This window comes from Corvus kubaryi, unplaced genomic scaffold (assembly GCF_017639235.1).
Source record: "Corvus kubaryi isolate FWS band 111438036 unplaced genomic scaffold, C.kubaryi_AGA036_p1.0 split1-37296, whole genome shotgun sequence".
Classification (NCBI taxonomy): Eukaryota; Metazoa; Chordata; class Aves; order Passeriformes; family Corvidae; genus Corvus; species Corvus kubaryi.
In genome coordinates, this window is record NW_024582075.1 from 4,339,354 (window position 1) to 4,358,806 (window position 19,453).

At 36.3% G+C, this 19,453-nt stretch overlaps 1 protein-coding gene across 3 annotated transcripts in view; it reads right to left on the minus strand.

Moving 5' to 3' along the window:
• Positions 1 to 6,486: 6,486 nt before the first annotated feature.
• The window catches only part of AP3S1 (adaptor related protein complex 3 subunit sigma 1), a 28,907-nt gene continuing 15,940 nt past the window's right edge, over positions 6,487 to 19,453 (minus strand). For 2 of the 3 annotated variants that reach the window (XM_042013133.1, XM_042013134.1), the window contains 2 exons: positions 16,889 to 16,996; positions 6,487 to 7,760 (listed from right to left, as the gene is read on the minus strand). In XM_042013133.1, the coding sequence (XP_041869067.1) occupies positions 7,632 to 7,760; positions 16,889 to 16,996 (237 nt within the window). In that variant the 3' untranslated portion in view covers positions 6,487 to 7,631. Of the gene's footprint in view, positions 7,761 to 13,897; positions 13,940 to 16,888; positions 16,997 to 19,453 lie in introns of all 3 variants that reach the window. The other variant, XM_042013135.1, reaches the window with a different exon arrangement.

Consider the following 19,453-nt stretch of genomic DNA (forward strand, 5'->3'; position numbering starts at 1 on the left):
GATTTGAAGTTCCAGAAGTGTGTCCTCCTATGAACAGGTATGACTGTCCCAGCACACACCAAACAGTGAGTGGACGATATACACTATTATGGTCAAACTCAGAGAAGACTTTCTAAATACAACTCTGAAGTATGAAACAACCTGTTATTTTCACTCTTGTTTTTGATCAAGAGGATTTGTGTTCCTTATATTCTCACAAATCTAAATATCTAAACCTTTAAAGAAAAGGATGCCAAGCAAACTTAATTACTCTGGAATGTTATTCATTCTTCTGGTGGGCAGGAGAGAAATTTTCTTAAAAGGAAATATCACTTGGGAATCCCAGAGTATTGGCACTGAAATTGACATACACTCTGAAGGAATCCAGGCCTCCTCTCCTTTTATTTTAATAGGTTTTCTTATTTAATAGGTAGCACAGCTAGAAGGGGGCTAGGGGAAAAAGGACTGGAGAACTTATCTGTTACCACTACATATCTTGAATAGTAACCCCACCAGCAGCCCTATCACTGCTTTGCATCAGAAAGTGCACAAACATGGTGTAAGTACTTTCTTATGTTCACAAATGCTGCTAATACCATGTAGCACTTAGTAAGAAACAGCAAGTTTTCTTTTTTCTCACATTTAAGTCCATTCGCTTTTTGTCTTTGTTAGTGTTTCCTCAGCACTCATGCTGTCTTTAGAAAAATGGTTGTCAGAAAAGCAAAATTAGATCAACCAGCAACTGTCAGATAAAACACACATACTTTAGCAGTTTACAGTGCTGCTTTTGTCCTCACCCAAAAAAAGACCTGGATTTGCAATGGCTATTTTCTCTCTCTCTCTCTCCCCCCTTCTCTCTCTCAGTTAACCCAATAAATTATTTCTCAATTCTATCACACTTTTATTCCCTGATTATAAAATGACCTGTTTAGGTCCTTCTTCTTTTACAACCTTAATTACAGTTGTTTTTCTTACAGCTTTTGGGCAGCATCCTTTCTAAGCTGCTCTGGAAACTACCAATTTCTTTTTGCCCAAGTCCTCTCTTTGGTATTTCCCTCCTGGGAAACCTAAGTGAGATTTAGCAGGAAGCCTTTCACCATACATACTTATGAAAGAATGAATTTCAAATAATTACTTCATGCATGATGCAACATCTCATTGAGTTACTACCCTACCACATCATCTTCCCTCATCTTACTATCTCTCTTATTATTCCCTTGGAACTGGTTGGGATAGATTTAATTTTCTTCATTGTAGCACATATGGTGCTATGTTTTGGATTTGTAACCAAACCAGCATAGATAGCACCCCCATTTCAGGTACTGCAGTGTTAAGCAAGGCCTCTTCTGACACCACCTCGCCCCAAGAAGGCTGGGAGTGCACAAGAAGCTGGGAGGGGACACAGCTGGGACAGCTGTTAGCTTGTGTTGTGCTAACCCAGAACGTTTGGATCTAAGTATTTTAGTAAACTGCAACCAAATTAAAGAGATACCATAGTGGCAGTAAACTACTTAAATGGGCTTTCTAAGATTCCTAAGAACTGAAATTTCCAGGGCCAAGGAAGCCCATTTAATAGGGTAGTACTTGCAAGCTTTTGCAATCTGTTGCACTGATGCCATGAGGGAAAGGATGAGTGTGATCTTACCTTCCAATTTCCTGTGTGAGTCTAAATTGTAAAATGCTCTCTCTGCTCCTACCTGCCAATTTTTTTCCTGGAGACCATCTCTGTGATAGCACCTCTTGCTGAAGAACTGGACTCAGGCCTTTTTTGTAGCCTTATAGCCCCTAGGACAATAGTAACACCTCATGAGGCTTCCTCAGACCATCGGTCCTATACTACAACCTCAAGTTACCCTCTGGCAAGAGGCTCTAAGACAAACTTTCATTCTCCCTCCTGTGCCTGCACTACAGCTCCAGCATGCAGGACCCCAGAAAGGCTTGTCTCTAACCAACATTTACCTGTCCTTGATTTTAAAGGAGCAAGGGAAACCTAAGCCAGGATGCAGATGCCTGTATTAACATAGTTCTATATAGAAACATATTCACAGAATCATAGAATGGTTGGGATTGGACATTAAGTATCACATAGTTCCAACCCCCCTGCCATGGACAGGGACAACTTCCACTAAACCAGGTTGCTCAGAGCTCCAGCCTGGCCTTAAACACTTTCAGGGATGGGGCATCCACAGCTTTTTTGGTAAACCTGTTTCACTGCCTCACCATCCTGAGAGTAAAGAATTCTTTCCTAACATGTAATCTGAACTCACTGTCTTTCACTTTGAATCTGTGTTCCACATGTTGCCAGCACAATCACATCTTGAATGACTGCTCAACACCAGGGACAGCAGCCAGGACATGCCCTGCTAGACTCTGCTGGAGTACCTGTCCTGAAAACACACAGAAGATAGACAGACAGCCACAGACAGCCCTCCCTGTTGAAGCAGACTTTGTATGAGATGCAGGCAGGCAATGACATGTGAGATGTCAGAGTGTCTCATGAACAAAAGAAATTATTATGAGTTCTGTCCTCTGACCCAAACAATTTCTCACAGGAAGTAAAACAGCACCTCTCTTGGGAATGGGATGGCTGTTTGAAAGATCTTTGCTGTTCTGACATGTATCAGCAGAGCAAATTACTGTAATGACTATTTCAAATGCACAGTCCACTTCAGTTTTGCTTCTCTCTTCTGCAGACTGTTTGGTCAAACTTGTTTGGATGGGCCTTTAGTGGGGAAGATGTGGGTGCCACACGTTGTGGCTACACCAGTGTCAAGTTTCTCAGGTGTACACAGAGAGCGCTGATCATACAGGTATCCTACTATAGGCACAGGTTATGCAGTTAACCAGCATGCATCCAAACCTGTGACACTCATGTCCCACAGCAACTCTGCTTGCAAGAAGAACATCAACAATCTTATGAGAAGAAGGTCTGTGGATTTATCTGTGAAAGCTAACAAAAACCAAGGAGACTATGGAGACTTGTCTATCCAAGCAGCTCACAGCTGTGGTTACGGGCCTGTGTTTATACCCAGCTCTGGTAACAAGCTTATAGTCCTGTCCAGAAAGAATCTGGAGAGGGGTTTGCTCTACTCCTCCAGCAGTCCTTTTGGCAGATTGTACAGCAGAGCCAGCCCAGAAAGGGACACCCAAAGTCTGTGTGCGCTGCTGAGCTTCAGAAGAACCCAACTGGGCAGGAAAGCAGTGGAATATGCCATAAGTGTGCCTGTCAGTCTGCCTCATGGGATGGATGCTGGACCAACTCCAATGTTCCTAGGATTCCAGTCATGAGTATATTTGCTCTGTGCAAAGAGATGTCTTGACCTGTGGTTGCTCCCAGGTCAGACTGCACTCCTACTGTACCACAAGACCAAAACCAGCACACAAGAGATCTGGCTGCCAAGCTAACATTGCAGAGTGACTTCCTTTGTGGTTTTTGCCTATGGAATGAAAGCAGTAACTGAGTATTTTGGGGTAGTCACTGAACATCAAAAATTGCAAGGACAGATCATTTCCCTCAATAGAAAAAGATTTATGATTTGTTATGATAATTGTAACTGCAAATAACAAAACAGTACTTTTTGGAAATTGATTGTTCATCTTTAGTCAGGTTTTGGCAGTACTTGGCTGCTTTCCTTGTTTCTTACAAAAATTAGGAGTACTCTGTGCAGAAGTTGAGAAACATATTTTCTGCAAGACCTAGGTTCTGTTTTTCTTTAACAATTACAAACAGACAATTCCTTCAGTACACCCCACAAATGCTACAATTCTGTATCAAAGAGTTTTATGAGGTAACCCTTAGAAATTTAGCAAGTTCTCATTTAGCTATAATAGGCCTAAGTAAAACTCAGGACTAATTTTAGCATTTATTGGAATGTGCTGCTAGAAAGAAAAGGTCAAATGTGCTCACAGGAAGGTAGCACCAATTTGAATTTTTGCCTTGAACCTGTTTCTCCTTGCAACACTTTCCTCCACCTACCTGTGTCAAGCAGAGTGAATCACAGCTGTTTTAAGAGGAGGAGTTTTGTATACACTTGTGATGTAAAATTTTCCCTTTTCTCCATAATATATTCAAAACAGTTGTTCACTGTCCAGGGAGGAGAGAGGAACATGCTGACACAGCACGTGTACTGTCTGTGCTGCCGATACCACAGAGAGCATTCTCTGCTGACATGAGATACCTACCTCTTAACAAAAAAAGAGCCAAAATGTTTTTTCAGCAGTACTTACTTCCCCTGCCCCAGTAGGAAAACCAGCTACTGTTACAAATCTATGGAGGCAGATAATAATGCCCACTCACCCTGTTGCAGTATTATCCTTTCTGCCCTTTCTATTTGTTTAGAAGAATCTATCTTGCAGTTCTAAGAGAGGCCTGGAGTTAGGAAAAATGGCTTTCAGTGATTCATTTACACATGCTGGTACCCTTATGAACACCACTTAAAAGGCAGGCCCTATGGATGCGGAGTATTGCAAATTAGTTGCCTGTCTTCTGCAGCTGAAGGTTGACTCAAGATGACCTTTTCTCCTTTTTAACAGCAAAAGACTGATGTTACATACACATATAAACATACATATATCCACACATAAACATCAACGTCTGCTCACCTATTTCTGCTAAGGGTGTTTTTTCTCTGTTATAAAAGCATTAAAAACATTTAAATTCATAATCAGGAGCTTAATCATTTAGATCCCACATCTTCCATTTTAAATCCTAAGCAGTTGTTGAGAGGAAACTGATGAAACAGGAGAAAGAATTCAAAAGGCACAGCATTCTCATAAAGGTGAAAAACAAAAGCAGATCAATATTGTGGCAAGCCTATGAATATCTGAATATAACACAAGGCAAGCCTTAGAAGGTAAAGAGAAAGGATACTATTTCCATAATTTTTATTAAGCAAGTATCCCATTTTCCCAGCAGTGTCAAACAAAATGGTAAGAGGTCAGTACCTCCAAAGGCAAATTAAAGATATTCCTCTGGCAAAGGGGTGGCAAGCAGACAGGTTCAGCTACCCCAAGGAAGCCAACGTGGTCATAGCCTCTGTGTTTATTTAAGGGGAAAGTACTACCATTGAGGCTTTTGTATGGATGAGAATTTCTCCTTGAAAGGAGTGCCATTTTACTGTGAAAAATCTGATAAAGTATTTCTTCCCACCTAAGGATTTTCTGAGTAAGGAAGCACCAGTTGTGAGCTACAGTCTCACATTAAGTATTTGCTGGCTAGTCACAGAGAAGCTTCGTGAAAAGCCTGGTGCCTATGGAAAAGCTGTCCAGAGAAAAAGCCTTTTGGCAGAAGACAGGTGAGGTCAGAGAAAAGCAGCACAGACAACAGTAATAAAACCCACAAAACTAAAATTAAAGAGTTTAGAATAGCCATATAATTGTTAAGAGCAAAGACCTAGTTCACTAAAGACAGGCTGGCTATTGACAGGTGAGAAGTGAGAAGTTAACTTGAAATATGCTTCACGTCAAGATGCATCTCAGACATTTTCTTTTGGGTGTTTCATTCAAATAAGACAGAAAATATTTCTCTGCAAGGAATGAAAAATGTTTTAACTACGTAAGCTTACAAACCTGGAAAAGAAAGGGAAGAAAGTGAGACAAAAACAGAGGACTTGGAAGAATTTCTGAAATTTTGAGTTGCTTTCACAAATAGCACAAAGAACATTCTGTAGGTCAGAGTACCAAATGTTTCAAAATGTCCCGTTCCTCCTTTGGCAGGAGAACTAACTATATCATCACAGGGGGAACAATGAGGAAAACTTTCAACATCTTTACTCTGAATGACACATGTGCCACGCATTAAGAAGATAAACAAAAGTAGGCAAAAGCAGGTGAAATAGCAAGTTTCAGATTTGTACTAGCTAAGATGTCCAACTTGGGAATACTAACGAACCTCACATGGGGAAAAAAAAGGCTGCATCTTTTACTCCTTCAGTTTCTTTGGTCAAAATGATGAAGAGGCAGTTTATTACTTAAACCCCACCTGAAATTTTTGGAAGCCTCAAACTAAGAAAGTTGATTTGGAAGAATAAATATTCTTTTTGAGAGGTATGGAGAGAGCAACTCTGTTTTCAAAAGCATTTTTAAAAGAGGATATGTTAGTTGATGTTTACTAAATGTAAGACAAAGAATATACACAAAGTTGATGTTCTCCCCCCGCCCCCATCTTAAGAAATACATTAAAATTCCTTGCATTGTATCAGATTTTCTTCTTCAAAAGTAATTTCTCTTTTTTTCTCTCTCAGATGCTCCCAAAGGATGTTAATTACTATTGATCAAACAGGAAATGTGATGTGCTTCAAAGTTCATCCTATAGATTATGTCTTAACAGTCAACTGAAAAGAAAAGAACACTTAGTTTACATCCAATCTAAATTTCTGAAGTAATGCAGGACCTCTCAGACTAGTCCTGAAATGTGTTGTTCTTGATACAATATTATTGCATTTTCATAAACAGTATCAACTAAATACTTTTTTGGAGGAAAAAAAAAGCTTTGCAGGAGTTCTTAAGTATCCCAATGATATTTTTATTATTCATTTAAACAGACTTATACATCACACAGAGCTTAAGAGCATGATTATAAAAAACAATAACTATCCCCCTTTATGTTTTTTAAATCACAGAAGAGTTTAAGAGCTGAGCAACTTACGCAGAGGTGATAGCACTTAGATTTCTCTGAGGTCTTGACAATACTATGTCTCATAAATCTAATTCTCAAAGTAAAGAATCACAAATGTCACCAGGCACAGAGGCCCTATTAAAATATCCCCATTTATCTTTACAGTGTGCCTTTCTTTATCACATTATTTGATAGACTGTCATGTACAGGTTTGAGCTGTCCAATCTCCTAAGCCCATTCTGTGCTTCACAGAGCAATTACAGAGCCCATTTTTCCCCAAAACAAAGTCAGACCACCAGTGAAAGTTTATCAGATTGTGTAAGTATCAACATCCATACGTAAACAAAAGTCATCAGATCTTCAGTAAAGGCAGTTTCTTCCTCCAGAATAATAATGAACAGCTTTTGTAAGAAATGTAAAGAGCCAATATGTTCAGCACAATACCCCTGTGTAAGCCCTTCAGAGATTAAACTACAACATCAATGTCTGCTACAGCAGTATTTATATATAGTCAACTGGCTCCATGAATAGGAAATAATGTGGCTTATTGCAAACAGTAGACTTCAAAAGACAGGTATTTCGAAGTCCAGTTTGTTAGGATTTTATTTAAACATAACATGAGTTAAATGTTTTCATGCAACATTTGCACTTAAATAATCATGACAAACAGAAGTAGTTAAAGAGCGCACTAATTATAGACTTTGGTGAATATACAAAAAACCTCAGCATGGTAGGTTATACAAAGTAAAGAACATCTTAAGTACTTCCCCAAAATACTGCAGCAGCCGAGACACAGTGATATGCCTTGCAAGGGCATAGGAATGTAGTTTAGAAATCACATGGAACTACCCCATTCCTTTAACTTCACAAACAAGACAAAAGCAGCATTCAACTCCACACACTGATTTTTCAGGTTATGTCTATGCAGTACCTTGAGTTTTATCCAAACAGTAAAAGTTAGACATGTTTATTTAGTAAACAATTCGCAGTAAATCTCTATTACATTTCTTCCTTGGTATTACCTGGAGTAGCCATGTTATTTAAAAGTGGGCAGGTTTGGTACTTTTATACTGATGTCACCAATATTAATATTTCTTGGGATCTCTGGCAGATTCATATTCTTTACAGCTGAAACAGCCCGGGCTGGAGCTCCTGCTAAACCAGCCTGTATACAAAGTGAGGAAAAATGCAAGTCAGGCAAAGTCACAAGAATATTCACCAGCAATATACACAGACAACTAACTTTTCAAGTATTGCCATGGTTACACAATTAGAAAAACCACATGGTAATTGTGTTTGGAATGAAATGGGTTACTTGGAAATATTAAACCAGAAAGAGAAAACAGTTCACATATTCCTTTTTATATGGTAAAACATGTAATGTCAGCTGGATGGAAAAGTATGAGAGGAAGGAACAGGAGGCTTATCCGAGCACGTGTAATGTGCACATTATAGAACAGACAATCTCGAGGTGCTGGATGTCCAACGTGCTGTCTTTGTCTCTTACCTATTCTAAAAGTTCACATGGCTCACAGGTGACTAACATTGGTTACAGGTTCAGAATACGTAACCTCAAAGTAACAAGGTGCTGAATGTCAGTCAAATCAATGAATAGATACACACACACAAACACACACACGTGTGTATGTATATATATATATATATGTATATACTCAGATATATATATACACACACATAGGTTTCAAAGTGGCTTAGCCTAAGATGAAAAGCATAAACACCCTGCATTTGTGGGTAATGAAGGGCATGCAGACAGATCATTTCTACTGACAAACTAGAATAATGTCCTGTCCCACAGTTACTAATTATACACTAACATATCTGCATCCCCTTCAGCATAACACAACACACTTTTGCCAAATTAAACTGTTAAATTAAATAGCACCTATTTTTTATTAGAGTCCTCTACTGCATGCAGTCTCTGCACACAAAGCTAGAGCCTTTCTGTATAAACATGCAAGTTTTACAGTACAGAATTACTGGCTTCCATTTAATTCTGCTTTTAGATAAAGTAGCTGCCAAGTTTACACACTAAGGTATACCATGAAATGCTAACAATTTATAGCTCAGAGGCCTGAAGACATACCGAAAATCATCTTTCCCTATTCCTTCTGAAAGTACCTATTCAAAACTTTGTTATTTTAAAGACTATTAAAAAAAGACTAGTAAGTGTTAGTGTATTTGATGTTGTGAAGAAACCATACTATTCATTTTACATACAGAAATGTTTCTTCTAAAAGTTCAGATCCTCTATGTGAATTTAGAATTTGCAGTGTGGTTTTACTTCAGGCTTGCCACAAAAGTGTAAAAATAATTTTTATTTTTGCAAGAGAACAAAAAAAGGCATTGAAGATTTTTAAAAGAAGAGATCTTATTAGCAGAAAAAGACATCATATTCCAAATTCTCTGAATATGTAAAGAGAATTAACTTTTATTTTGATGTTTTAAAAGTAATATTAAAAATATTCAAAACCAATAAAAACCATAATGTCATTTTCAGAACTACTAGTTTTAGAGTGTGGCATCTTGCAGGTCTAGTAAAAAGGAGCAATCCACAAGAAACAAAGCAAGATGCTAGAAATTGGTTTAAAAAAAATATTAAACCTGTAGAAATGGAATCCAGAATTATTTTAGATTTGTCAAAGACTGAAGAAATCAGCGCATTTGGAGACAAAGTATTTCTGAACAGGAAATACAGCAAAATGAAACAAGAAAAACTTTGAGAAGTTGGTGTCATATTTGATTATCAAAAAGCACTGGTAGGTGACTACTGCTCAAAGTACAACTTTTTCAGACTGTTGTTTTTCACTGAAATTCATTGCAATTGCAGGGTAAAATTACTGAGGAGTACATCTGACTTCCACCTGGTCTACTGCACAAAAGGAGACAGACACCCCACACACTCCTCAGATAATAACTCTACTTTTTGAAGGTTATGAAAAAAAAATTTTCTCCCTTTTATTGCTCTCTTATAAGAAATAAATATAAATTCAAGTTAATGTAAGATTTTCACTTAAAATCCTACCTACTGCTCTTCCTTCTCCCTTCAAAAACATAACCCAAGTCAAAATAAAACCAATTAAAGTTTCTGATTTTGAACTAACCCTTTATGTGGAAAGGCTAAAGCATCACAAATCCCTAGATTTCAGTCGTGGCATGATTCCCAGAAGAAGAAACAAAGACCAGAAAGCCATGAGTCATCTCTTAACAGTATCTTCCCTGTCAAACTCTCCTATATTGAGACATGCCAAAGTTGGGAAAAGCATGTGGGGGCAGAGAAAAAAGCTCAGAAAACCAAATCTCTAATGTAACCAAATCTGCTCTCATTTTGGCCCTGACAAAACCCAGATTATCAGTTCTCAGAAGTACAGACTAAATAAAACTAAAAAGGTGCAAAAAAGTATTTTCAAACCCTCTTTTACCTTGGTTTCCCTTAACATCACCAAGTCTGTCAGGTCATTCACTTCACAGGCTCTTTCAATAGCAGTATTTTCTTAAAGGGGAAAACCAGGACATAACACTAACAGTATTAAGAAATGCAAGTATCCAAAATCTGCATCCCTGAATCTGCAATAAGTTAAGGATCAGTACTAGACATTGCAATTTCTTCCCATTTATTAAAAAATAGTGCAGAAGGCATGAAACTGCCCAACACTGTCCTTTATATTTGAGAACTCGGAAATACTAATTTTAAATCAAGAGGTAACAACCAGTGAAGTTCTATTGGATAAAACAATAAATGCTTTTAATCCTTTAAATTCTATTTGCAGTAATAGAAGAAAAATTCATTAAGCAAAATGGGGCAATGTAAACTGTTTTCCACAGAGAAGATGAAAATACTAATTAAAAGAAATAAATTATACAATTCACAATTGAAACAATGGGAAATCAGAAAAATATAGTAAGTGATGGACATGGTAGCACATGGCTGGCAATTCAAAGGAGATGTGCTTTCTGGGTGACAAGGATGGAGATTCTTTACCCTAATTTAATGGAAGTTGTTTATTCTTAATGGACAAACAACATTTTTAGTATAACTGGTCATTATTTTTACCTACCTGCAACTATCCTCTTTATACAGACTTACAGTCCCTGCCTCCCGCCCCAATGGGATAGGATACAATGGAGACACAATTGAGAATTATTAAAAATACCACAATTGACATGAGCGCTGCCCTTCCACCCCCTACACAGTCACAACTCCAACAGTCACGTTTCATGAGGACCACTCTGGATCAGGATCAGTGAAGAACCCTGACAAAACAGCTGTGATTGTCAGATTACCTCTTTTTTGATAGCAAGATTAACTTTCACTATCAGACGCTGGAGCAGAGACTTTCAAACTATTATTGAATTCTCTTCTGTAATTCTCTGTATTAAGTGAGTTTGTAGAACAGTGGATACATAAAATGCATAGCAGAATGCTATTTAGCACAATTAGTGTCAACCCTATCAAGCACAACACAGTTACACAGCATTTCTAAGAGAGAGCGAGCAGTTCATAAAAAATGTCTAATGGATAAAATGACTGAAAAGCACTTGAACTCCCAAGTTGGATAACTAACACAATTCAAATGCAGTTATATCTGAACTCTTTAGCACTGCTTTTTAGCATGTCAGACACAGTCCTTCCATTTCTTTTACTGGAAGTGACCTGTATTTACAAACACAACGGCACTACAAGTAAGTATGTTCAGCCCCCTGTGCTTTGGAGGAGTTTTCTAGAGGCATCTGATTAATACAGCTTACACTGCAACACTGAACTCAACAAGTTTCTCCTCTTTTTTATCGCATAATTCAGCAGGTAAGTTGGTGATGTGCAAAGAAAAAGCTGTTTCACTTGAAAAAACAAAACACATAACAAGCTTTAAACATGCAGTGAATGATGAATTGTCTGTCACAGCAAGCAAATGACTCAAACAAGTGAAACTGAAACTTCTTAAGACATAATTAATGCAATTTCAGAAAGACAATACAAATTGCATACAGCTGATAGAACAAAAAGCCAATACACCACAGTTTTGCTGCAGCTGCTTTTACTCTCAATTTCATTTGTTGTTGAGGGATGTGCTTTAATGTTGAAATGTTGCATATTAAAATTTTAGGTTCCATTATTGCAAAAACTGACACTATTTTATAGATTGAAATAGACATATTTAATAACAGGACTTTTACTCTACTGGTCCTAATCTATCAAGTGAGAAACATAAGCTGTCATTAATTTACTTAGGTCATTACTAATCACTATAGGAATCAATTTTCTTTGTTCTTATCATCACCCTTTCTTAGAATGCCCAACTTCATATCAAAGTGATCCCAGCAACCTTGTTTTACTCTTCAAAAAGAAATTCAGATCATTTGGGAAAAGTATTGCACATCACAAACATTGTTAATATGCATATACAAATAAAAATGTCCCAACTGTCATCCCAAATAACTCTACACAAAGCTAGCTATCACTAAAATAAATATATTAAAAAACCCACAGCCTACTGGAAAACAAAATAATGAAGGCTAATGCTCTGCAAAATAAGCCACCCTTTTCCAGATATTTCAGAGGTACTAGGACCTCTCTGCTGCTGGTGTTTCATAGCTATGCTTCTTTTCAGAACAAGTATGACTTCAAAGCAGCAGGGTTATGAAATCATGAAAGGATGCAATACATAATATAAAGGAATGATCATGTCCCCTGCTTATGAGGTTAAATAAATGAACGTAATTAGAGAAAAACCAAAATGAAGTCTGCAAGTATATCAAAATGAGGCCAAACAGATAAGAAGACTTAAGACATACTCTTAGAAATTTTAAGCACTTGAATCACGAAAAGAGTAATGGATGGGAATGATTAATTATTTCTTTGTTTGTTTTTCATTGCCAGACCCAAAAATAAAAACAGAATATGTGTGAGCAGAACACAGAAAAAGAAAAGCAGCTTTGTACAAAAAGAAAAGCAAAAACAACAAAAAAAAAGAAACCAAACCAAAAACCTGAAATCAAGCTCCCTAGTGTTACCAATGAAATACAGACTGTATGTTATAAGTGTTAACATATTAGGCAGAAGAAGGTTGTGTCCTTGATTTTCTTCATGAGCTGTAGCATACTTCAAATTTAGGTTAAAATGTTGCATATTACCAAAAACTATTTACCTAATGCTTTTACAACTTATTGCTACTAAATCAAATTGTGGAGTTATATTTGTTCAATCTTAATGGTGTGACAGTACTCTATCCTAGAAAGATCACATAAAAAGTAAAGAGCAAAGCTATTCATAAATTAAATAAACTTAAGATTCCACCTGCTTAAAATACCTGCAGTTTGAGTACACAGAGACTTAAAACAAGTGGAAATTGATTTTGAAGTACTGCCATTAGCACTGACTGACATTCAAACTGTTGAGTTAAACTAATGTTTCAAACAACAAAATGGCAGGTGACATTGACCATAAAGTGAACTTCAAACATACAATTTCCTTCTCCTTTCTCTGTTCATGTTAACATTCATGTTCAGTAACTCCAGTTACCAGGATATCTTAGAGCAAAATCCAGACATTCAGATTATAATGACAGTAAATGTACACCTGAAGTTGAGTACACGCTGACAGCCCTTCTCATTTTATGTTCAACATACTTAAGGTTGGATGATCAACTTCAGTATTTCTACATCATCTTTACAAATTGCACTGATAATTTTATTCTCTATATATAGAACTACTTCAGTTTGTTGGTTTTGGTGGTGGGGTTTTTAATGTTTCATTCACCTGAAGCTGATTCTGAAACTTCTCTTTGCAAGCAGGTAAAAGTTCTTTGTTTCTATCTGAAAATACTAAATGGTGAAGCAGAAGAGTTTGTATCACTTATTTCAGATTATCAGGGACAAAATTCTCCCAAGAAAGAAATTATTTCTATTATGTCATCGTATCTTATTTTGTTATCTTTGTGTTCATTTTTTACTGACATTAATTTTGCAGGGTTTTCTGGCTAATATTCACACAAGTTCATACTCCTTTGTTTCTTAACAATGATACAAAGAAAAGTTAAATTCTAAAATGCAGGAAGAGAAATAAAATAAAAAATATGATGTCAATGAAAAGCTAGTAAAATACACTATAGCCAATAAAAAGATGAGGGAACTACAAGAAACTAGCACAAAAAGTAGGCTACAAGGACTAGTATGGGTATTTTTACACATAATTTTTGAGTCTGGCCTACATAATTTATTGCCTTTGACATCATTTTGCTTTCCCTTTTTGTTAAAAGTACATTTTTTTCTAAAAGTCAGCAATACCTTTGTCTACCTGTCCTGTCTGGGAGACTGAAAGATAAAGGTCTGTAAGAGAGAAGAATGGAAAGAGCCAGAAAAGATCAGGAGGTTCAGAAAAAATGAGGCCCAACTTAAAAGTCTAAATCACACGCAGTTGAACACTCCAAATAAAGAAGAGGTAGCCCAGGTTTATCTACAATACTTCCAGAGGCTCTGAATAAAACCCCAATGACCCCTCTCCCAAAGAATTCCCTCCCTTTATCACAATGATTCTTTGGTTTTAGGATTGACCAGAAACCCATTCACAGATAAAAGACTAAACTGAAAGGTAGGGAAATGCATATAAGACAACATTCCTCCAGGTAGAAATAGCTTCCTTTGTAGCCCATCCAAGCAATATTAGCTGAATCACAAATCAAAGCTAGAGACTCCCTTTTAGTGGTTTAATTAATCTCTATTGAAAATACTAACAAATTCTTCGAGTGGATAATTTTGCTCAAACATATGTGAATTTAATAAATACATTCAGTCTTTTTTCACTAAATTCTAACTGAAAGCCTGTTTAGAAACTTAGTGCATAACTAAACAAATACCTGATGACAAATAGCTAAATTTTGTATATTACTGAAAGCCAGATGGGCACAACAAAAACTGAAGTATTTCTGAAAATGTAACCCAGTTACACCTTTATTAGTTTCATAATTTCAGTTATAAAATAAAAGGCAATTTAACCTGAAAGTAACTGCTTTGCAAATGCAAGAACTATGATGGTGGTCTAAAAGCCAAAGAGACTAAAGCAACAGTGCTGTGGGCACAGATGGCACTCCTATAAACTATGGACTACATCAATGATAATTTCTAAATTTCAAAAATAGGTTTTTTTAAATTAAAGAAAACTAAGAAGATCCACTAGTTTTGATTTCTTAGTGACCAGCATTCAAAATTTATGAAGTTATTACTTATTTTGATTTACATGGATTTGCTTGTGTCTTGAAAATATGTGTTCAGGAAAGACATACTGAAGATTTACATTCTTGATCAAAAAGACAAAAGGAAAAGAAAGAGCAATCAGGAAATTTCTGTGGCTATACATGAAACAAATGGTTAATGATCTGAGAAAATAATTACCAGGCATTGTGATGTATCTCAGCATTACAGTAACTGTTAAATTTGAAAAGAAATAGTCACTGAACTAAGGAAAAAGAAAGTATTTGTGGAGAGCAGAGTGTGAAATGTTCTGCTCCATCCCAGTCACCAAGTGTTTTAATTTATCACTGCTAGTTCTGTACCTTCTATAATTCATTGCTGAATGTAAACTAACAAGTTCCTACTTGCTTTGCATGCACTTCAAGTTCTGTGTGTTGTTTTCAGATCTTTTCCCATCTACTTCTATACTAAAAGTTCTTAAAAGAAAGAATGACTTACAGATGAATAATGGAAAACAGCAAGTTATTGCAGCTGGCTGCACTGAATCGATGTGTTTCAGAAGACTAGTCAGAGATTGGTCTATAGTTGATTTGGTAACAGAATTTACATAATTACATGCTTTCAGATAAAACCAATATGTACATAATACATGGTAAAACATAGCTGCTCATCAAGTTCAGCTTTTGGGAACACTAGGCTGCTCTTCTATCAAATAGAAAAATACGTGTATACAGAAGTTATTCAAATATAGTAAAAATTTATGAGAATAACTCCAAATATTCATCTCTTGTGATCAATGTTTCATTCTGAGTGTGAGAAAAATATTAAAATTAACATTTTGGACATCTTCAAAATCTACCATAGAATCTTCTCAGATGCCTACTGCTAGGTACTGTATCATATCATACCTAGTTTTTTTCTTGTTTTTCATATGTTGTGGTCCTGTTCTTAGATATAGTTTGGAAGTTGTGCAAAACAGACAATTAAATGTAATAAAAAAACTTGAGGTGGCACAGCATGAGACTGCAGAATCAGAAGAACAGTATACATTGTACCAAAAAAAAACGCTGAAAAATTCATTTCTCTCTTTATCGCACTTCAGTTAGAACTAGGAAGTTCTCTGGGTCCTCTTCTAAAATGTCATTTAGCTCATATTTATGCCACCTGTAAGATTTCAGTCTACTCAGCTGACTTCAACTAAAGTCTCCAGTTCAAGCAAAGGCTTGTTTAGAAACTTACATAATTGCTTTGATGTGTTCCTCTCTGGTATTACTCTCATTGTTTAGAATCCAATACAGACTTAGCTAACATTTAAGATATATTAGCAGCATTTTGGCTTACAAAGCACATATGGCAACATTAAAGGGACAGTAACATTCTATATCAAAGATAAAGTAATTCTAAGATGCTTTCTTAATCTAAATGTCTTTCCTAAACACAAATTCAAAAATTGTTGAACTGAAAAGGGATTCCCACAACTCAGGTGTGATCCCTCACTTGGCCCTTTATGGGCAAATACAGATTATCATTTTTTCACTCACCAAAGGCCAAAGCTCAGATTACCAAAACTGCAGAATTCATATTTACTTTGAAGTGTCTAAAACTAGGCTTTAAATTCTATCTAGTCCATTTCAGTCCAATTTATTTTTTTGTGTTGCACTATTACTGCTGCTATTCATTTCAAGGGCTTAGAAGCATACTAGCAGACAGGAATATGTAGTCTTTGAAGACACACTTTGTTTCTTTATCTGATTTTATTTAAGTGCTAAACTCACTAGTCCAGCATAACAAGTAGGCTGGAAATAAAAGGTTTTCTGCAAGAGAAACTTAAGAGAACTACAGAAGTATCTTAATAGCAATGGTGCACAATGCTATTAGATACAAAAAGCAAAAAGTAATCAGCAGCAACTAAGCAGTTATTACTTATGATGAAAGGTACAACACCCTTAGATACACTGCAAATTTTTGGCACTATAAGCAGGCAGCTTACACTATTTAGTTTGCTATGAAGGACAAAGAGCATTATATAGCATGCATTTACTACAACCCTGTTTTTAATTTAGAAACTACACAGTGCATCGCTCTTACCTCAGATTTCTCCAGTTTATTTTGAGCATCAATCTGAGTGACAATTTCATTCATGTTGGTCTCCAAAACCATTCCACCCATGACCATTTCGGCCAATATATTATGGACCTAAAAGAGACCAAAAGAGAATGTAAAAATGCAAGATATCCTCCATACAGTCTGGAAAGATGGTATCTAGGTACCTCAATACAGGGAAACATGTATTCTGTAAGTCACTTAATTAATGTTCGCAATTAATCTAAAGCCATTCGGGAACAAAGCTCATCATTTCACGTTCCTTTCTCCAGTAACTTCTTTGTCCACAGCTCCATTACAAAATCATCTGCTATACTACTCATCAATGCTAAGAAACTTCCACATTCCTCTTTCTTTGTTCCCACTTTCTCTCCAATTATTAGAGTTCTAATTAGCATCAACAGAAGTAACACCTCTAGGAAGCAGGTCCTACAAGACTTAAATTGCTCACAAGCAGATGTGTAAACACTACTTCGGGCTACACCTGAGAAGGAAGAGACTGTGATGCTCACCCACCATGGATCCCAAGATTAGGCTTAGAAGTAGAATTGACATTCCTGAGCTATGCCATCAATATGGAGTCTTCAGCATCTACAGCTAAGACTCACAGCCAGGACTCAAACTGCAGGAGCACATAAACCAGCTGGGGATATTACTGAAACGGATATGTTTAAATATCCCCCTTCCTTGCAGCCCTGACTTGAGGATGAAAGCCCTGGTTCATGAATCTCTGCTTCAGAGTCTGCATTCACACCATATTAAAGACTTGCTTTGGGTTTTCTTTTTTAAAAAAGTATCCTTCTGCAGACTGTCTAGTAAAAATCCAGAGTTACTGTGTAATGTATAATACTTTAATCCTGTATTAGTATTTAAATCTGAAGACAAGGAGCATTTTTCTGCTTTTCAGAAATAAACATGCCCAATCTGATATCTCAAAAGCATAATTCTAACTACCGTTTTGGACAGTCTCCCAATTTCCCTGTGGGTCAAGAAGTAAATCTCTAAATCAAATAACCTGGAGGTAGTAAGTACATCAAAAACAAACACAGTTCTTGGTTTTGTGCCATACCTAAAAAACAAAATTTCATTTGTTTCCCTGATAAATTTTAAGTGTATTTCTGCACAAATTTAATGTTACATGGTATTCAAAAATGTTGAAAGAATAGATGGCTTTAAAGAACCTTAACCCTTTTGTCTTGCCCCATTTTCTTCTACAGGGATGGTTTTCTAAGTAACAGAACATAATTACTTTTATTTTGTAATCTGCATATGAAAGGAAATCACAGCTTTCTAATAAGAGTTATGTAACTATTGTAATCCATTGACTCCTTTCTCTTAAATATGTTTGCTCACATGCAAGCAGCAGCATGATAAAAATAAACAGTAACTGTTTTTTCTTCTCAAATTGCAAATTGATTGCAAATACATATTAAATGTACAAAACCACATTATTGTGTTTACTTTTTCTTATTAAAAAATAATAAATCATTTTCCTAATTATTTCATTATTTTCCTAAAGAAACAACAACAAAATCTTAACTAAAAAAGCATTAAGTGGCAATGAAGTGCAAAATACACTTCAACAGTACATTCAAAACAGTATTTAAGTGCAAGACTGAAGGCACAATGACTAGCCATCTTATATTCCAAAAGGGAGCTGACTGTTGAGAACATCAACTTCTTAAAATCTGAAATGGCTGCTTTGTAATAACAATTTTAAAGTGTTTTTACAAAAATCAAGAGTGCTTCCTATTTATGTTCAATGTACTCTCTAAAAGCATGAATGCATACTCTTAAGAGGAAGAAATGTACCAAGAAAAAGCTCTCCCAGGAAAATTTGGCAAACACAGTTTCTTGTCTTCAAGCAAATTGATTCTGGACTGTTCACTGTTCCGGTTAGATAATAAACTCTTGCAAGAGATCATGATACTCCCAGAGATATTTCAATATGTGCCAAAAACTTGCAAAAAACCCAAAGTATTCCCTTACATTCCTAACTGAATGTATTCTATTATTTTAGTTGTATAATAGCTTTCAGTGATGCCTTTTCCATCGGAAAGCATTAGACTCTTGGACTCAGTGTGGGAGTCAGTGCAGGACTGAAATAAACCTGCTCCTCCTTACTCACAGGACATGTGAAAATGTCTTGCTCCAGCTATAGCAAGTTTGTCTGGCTGCTTGTAGTACAGATGATCTTTAAAAGAGAAGTTAAATTCTCTCCTGTACAAACTACATTCCCCAACACCCCAAGTCCTCATTTGCTACAGCACATTAGAAACGCTCATTCCCACCTATACTCCATTCTCCAAATGCATTTCTCGTACTGCATCAATATTCTTGAGTAAGCACCTGTCTTGGCTCCAGGTTACTATAAGCCATCGCTGAGCGTTGTACAATTATAAATGCCTGATGAACATAAATGTTTCCTTACAGAAATACCACATAAAATGTTACTAAAGAGGCAGCAGCTGTTGCGATGGCATAGTTCAACTCTTCTACATGCCACATAATTTTTTACAAGAAAAAATGTTGGTTTAGGCAGGTCTCACA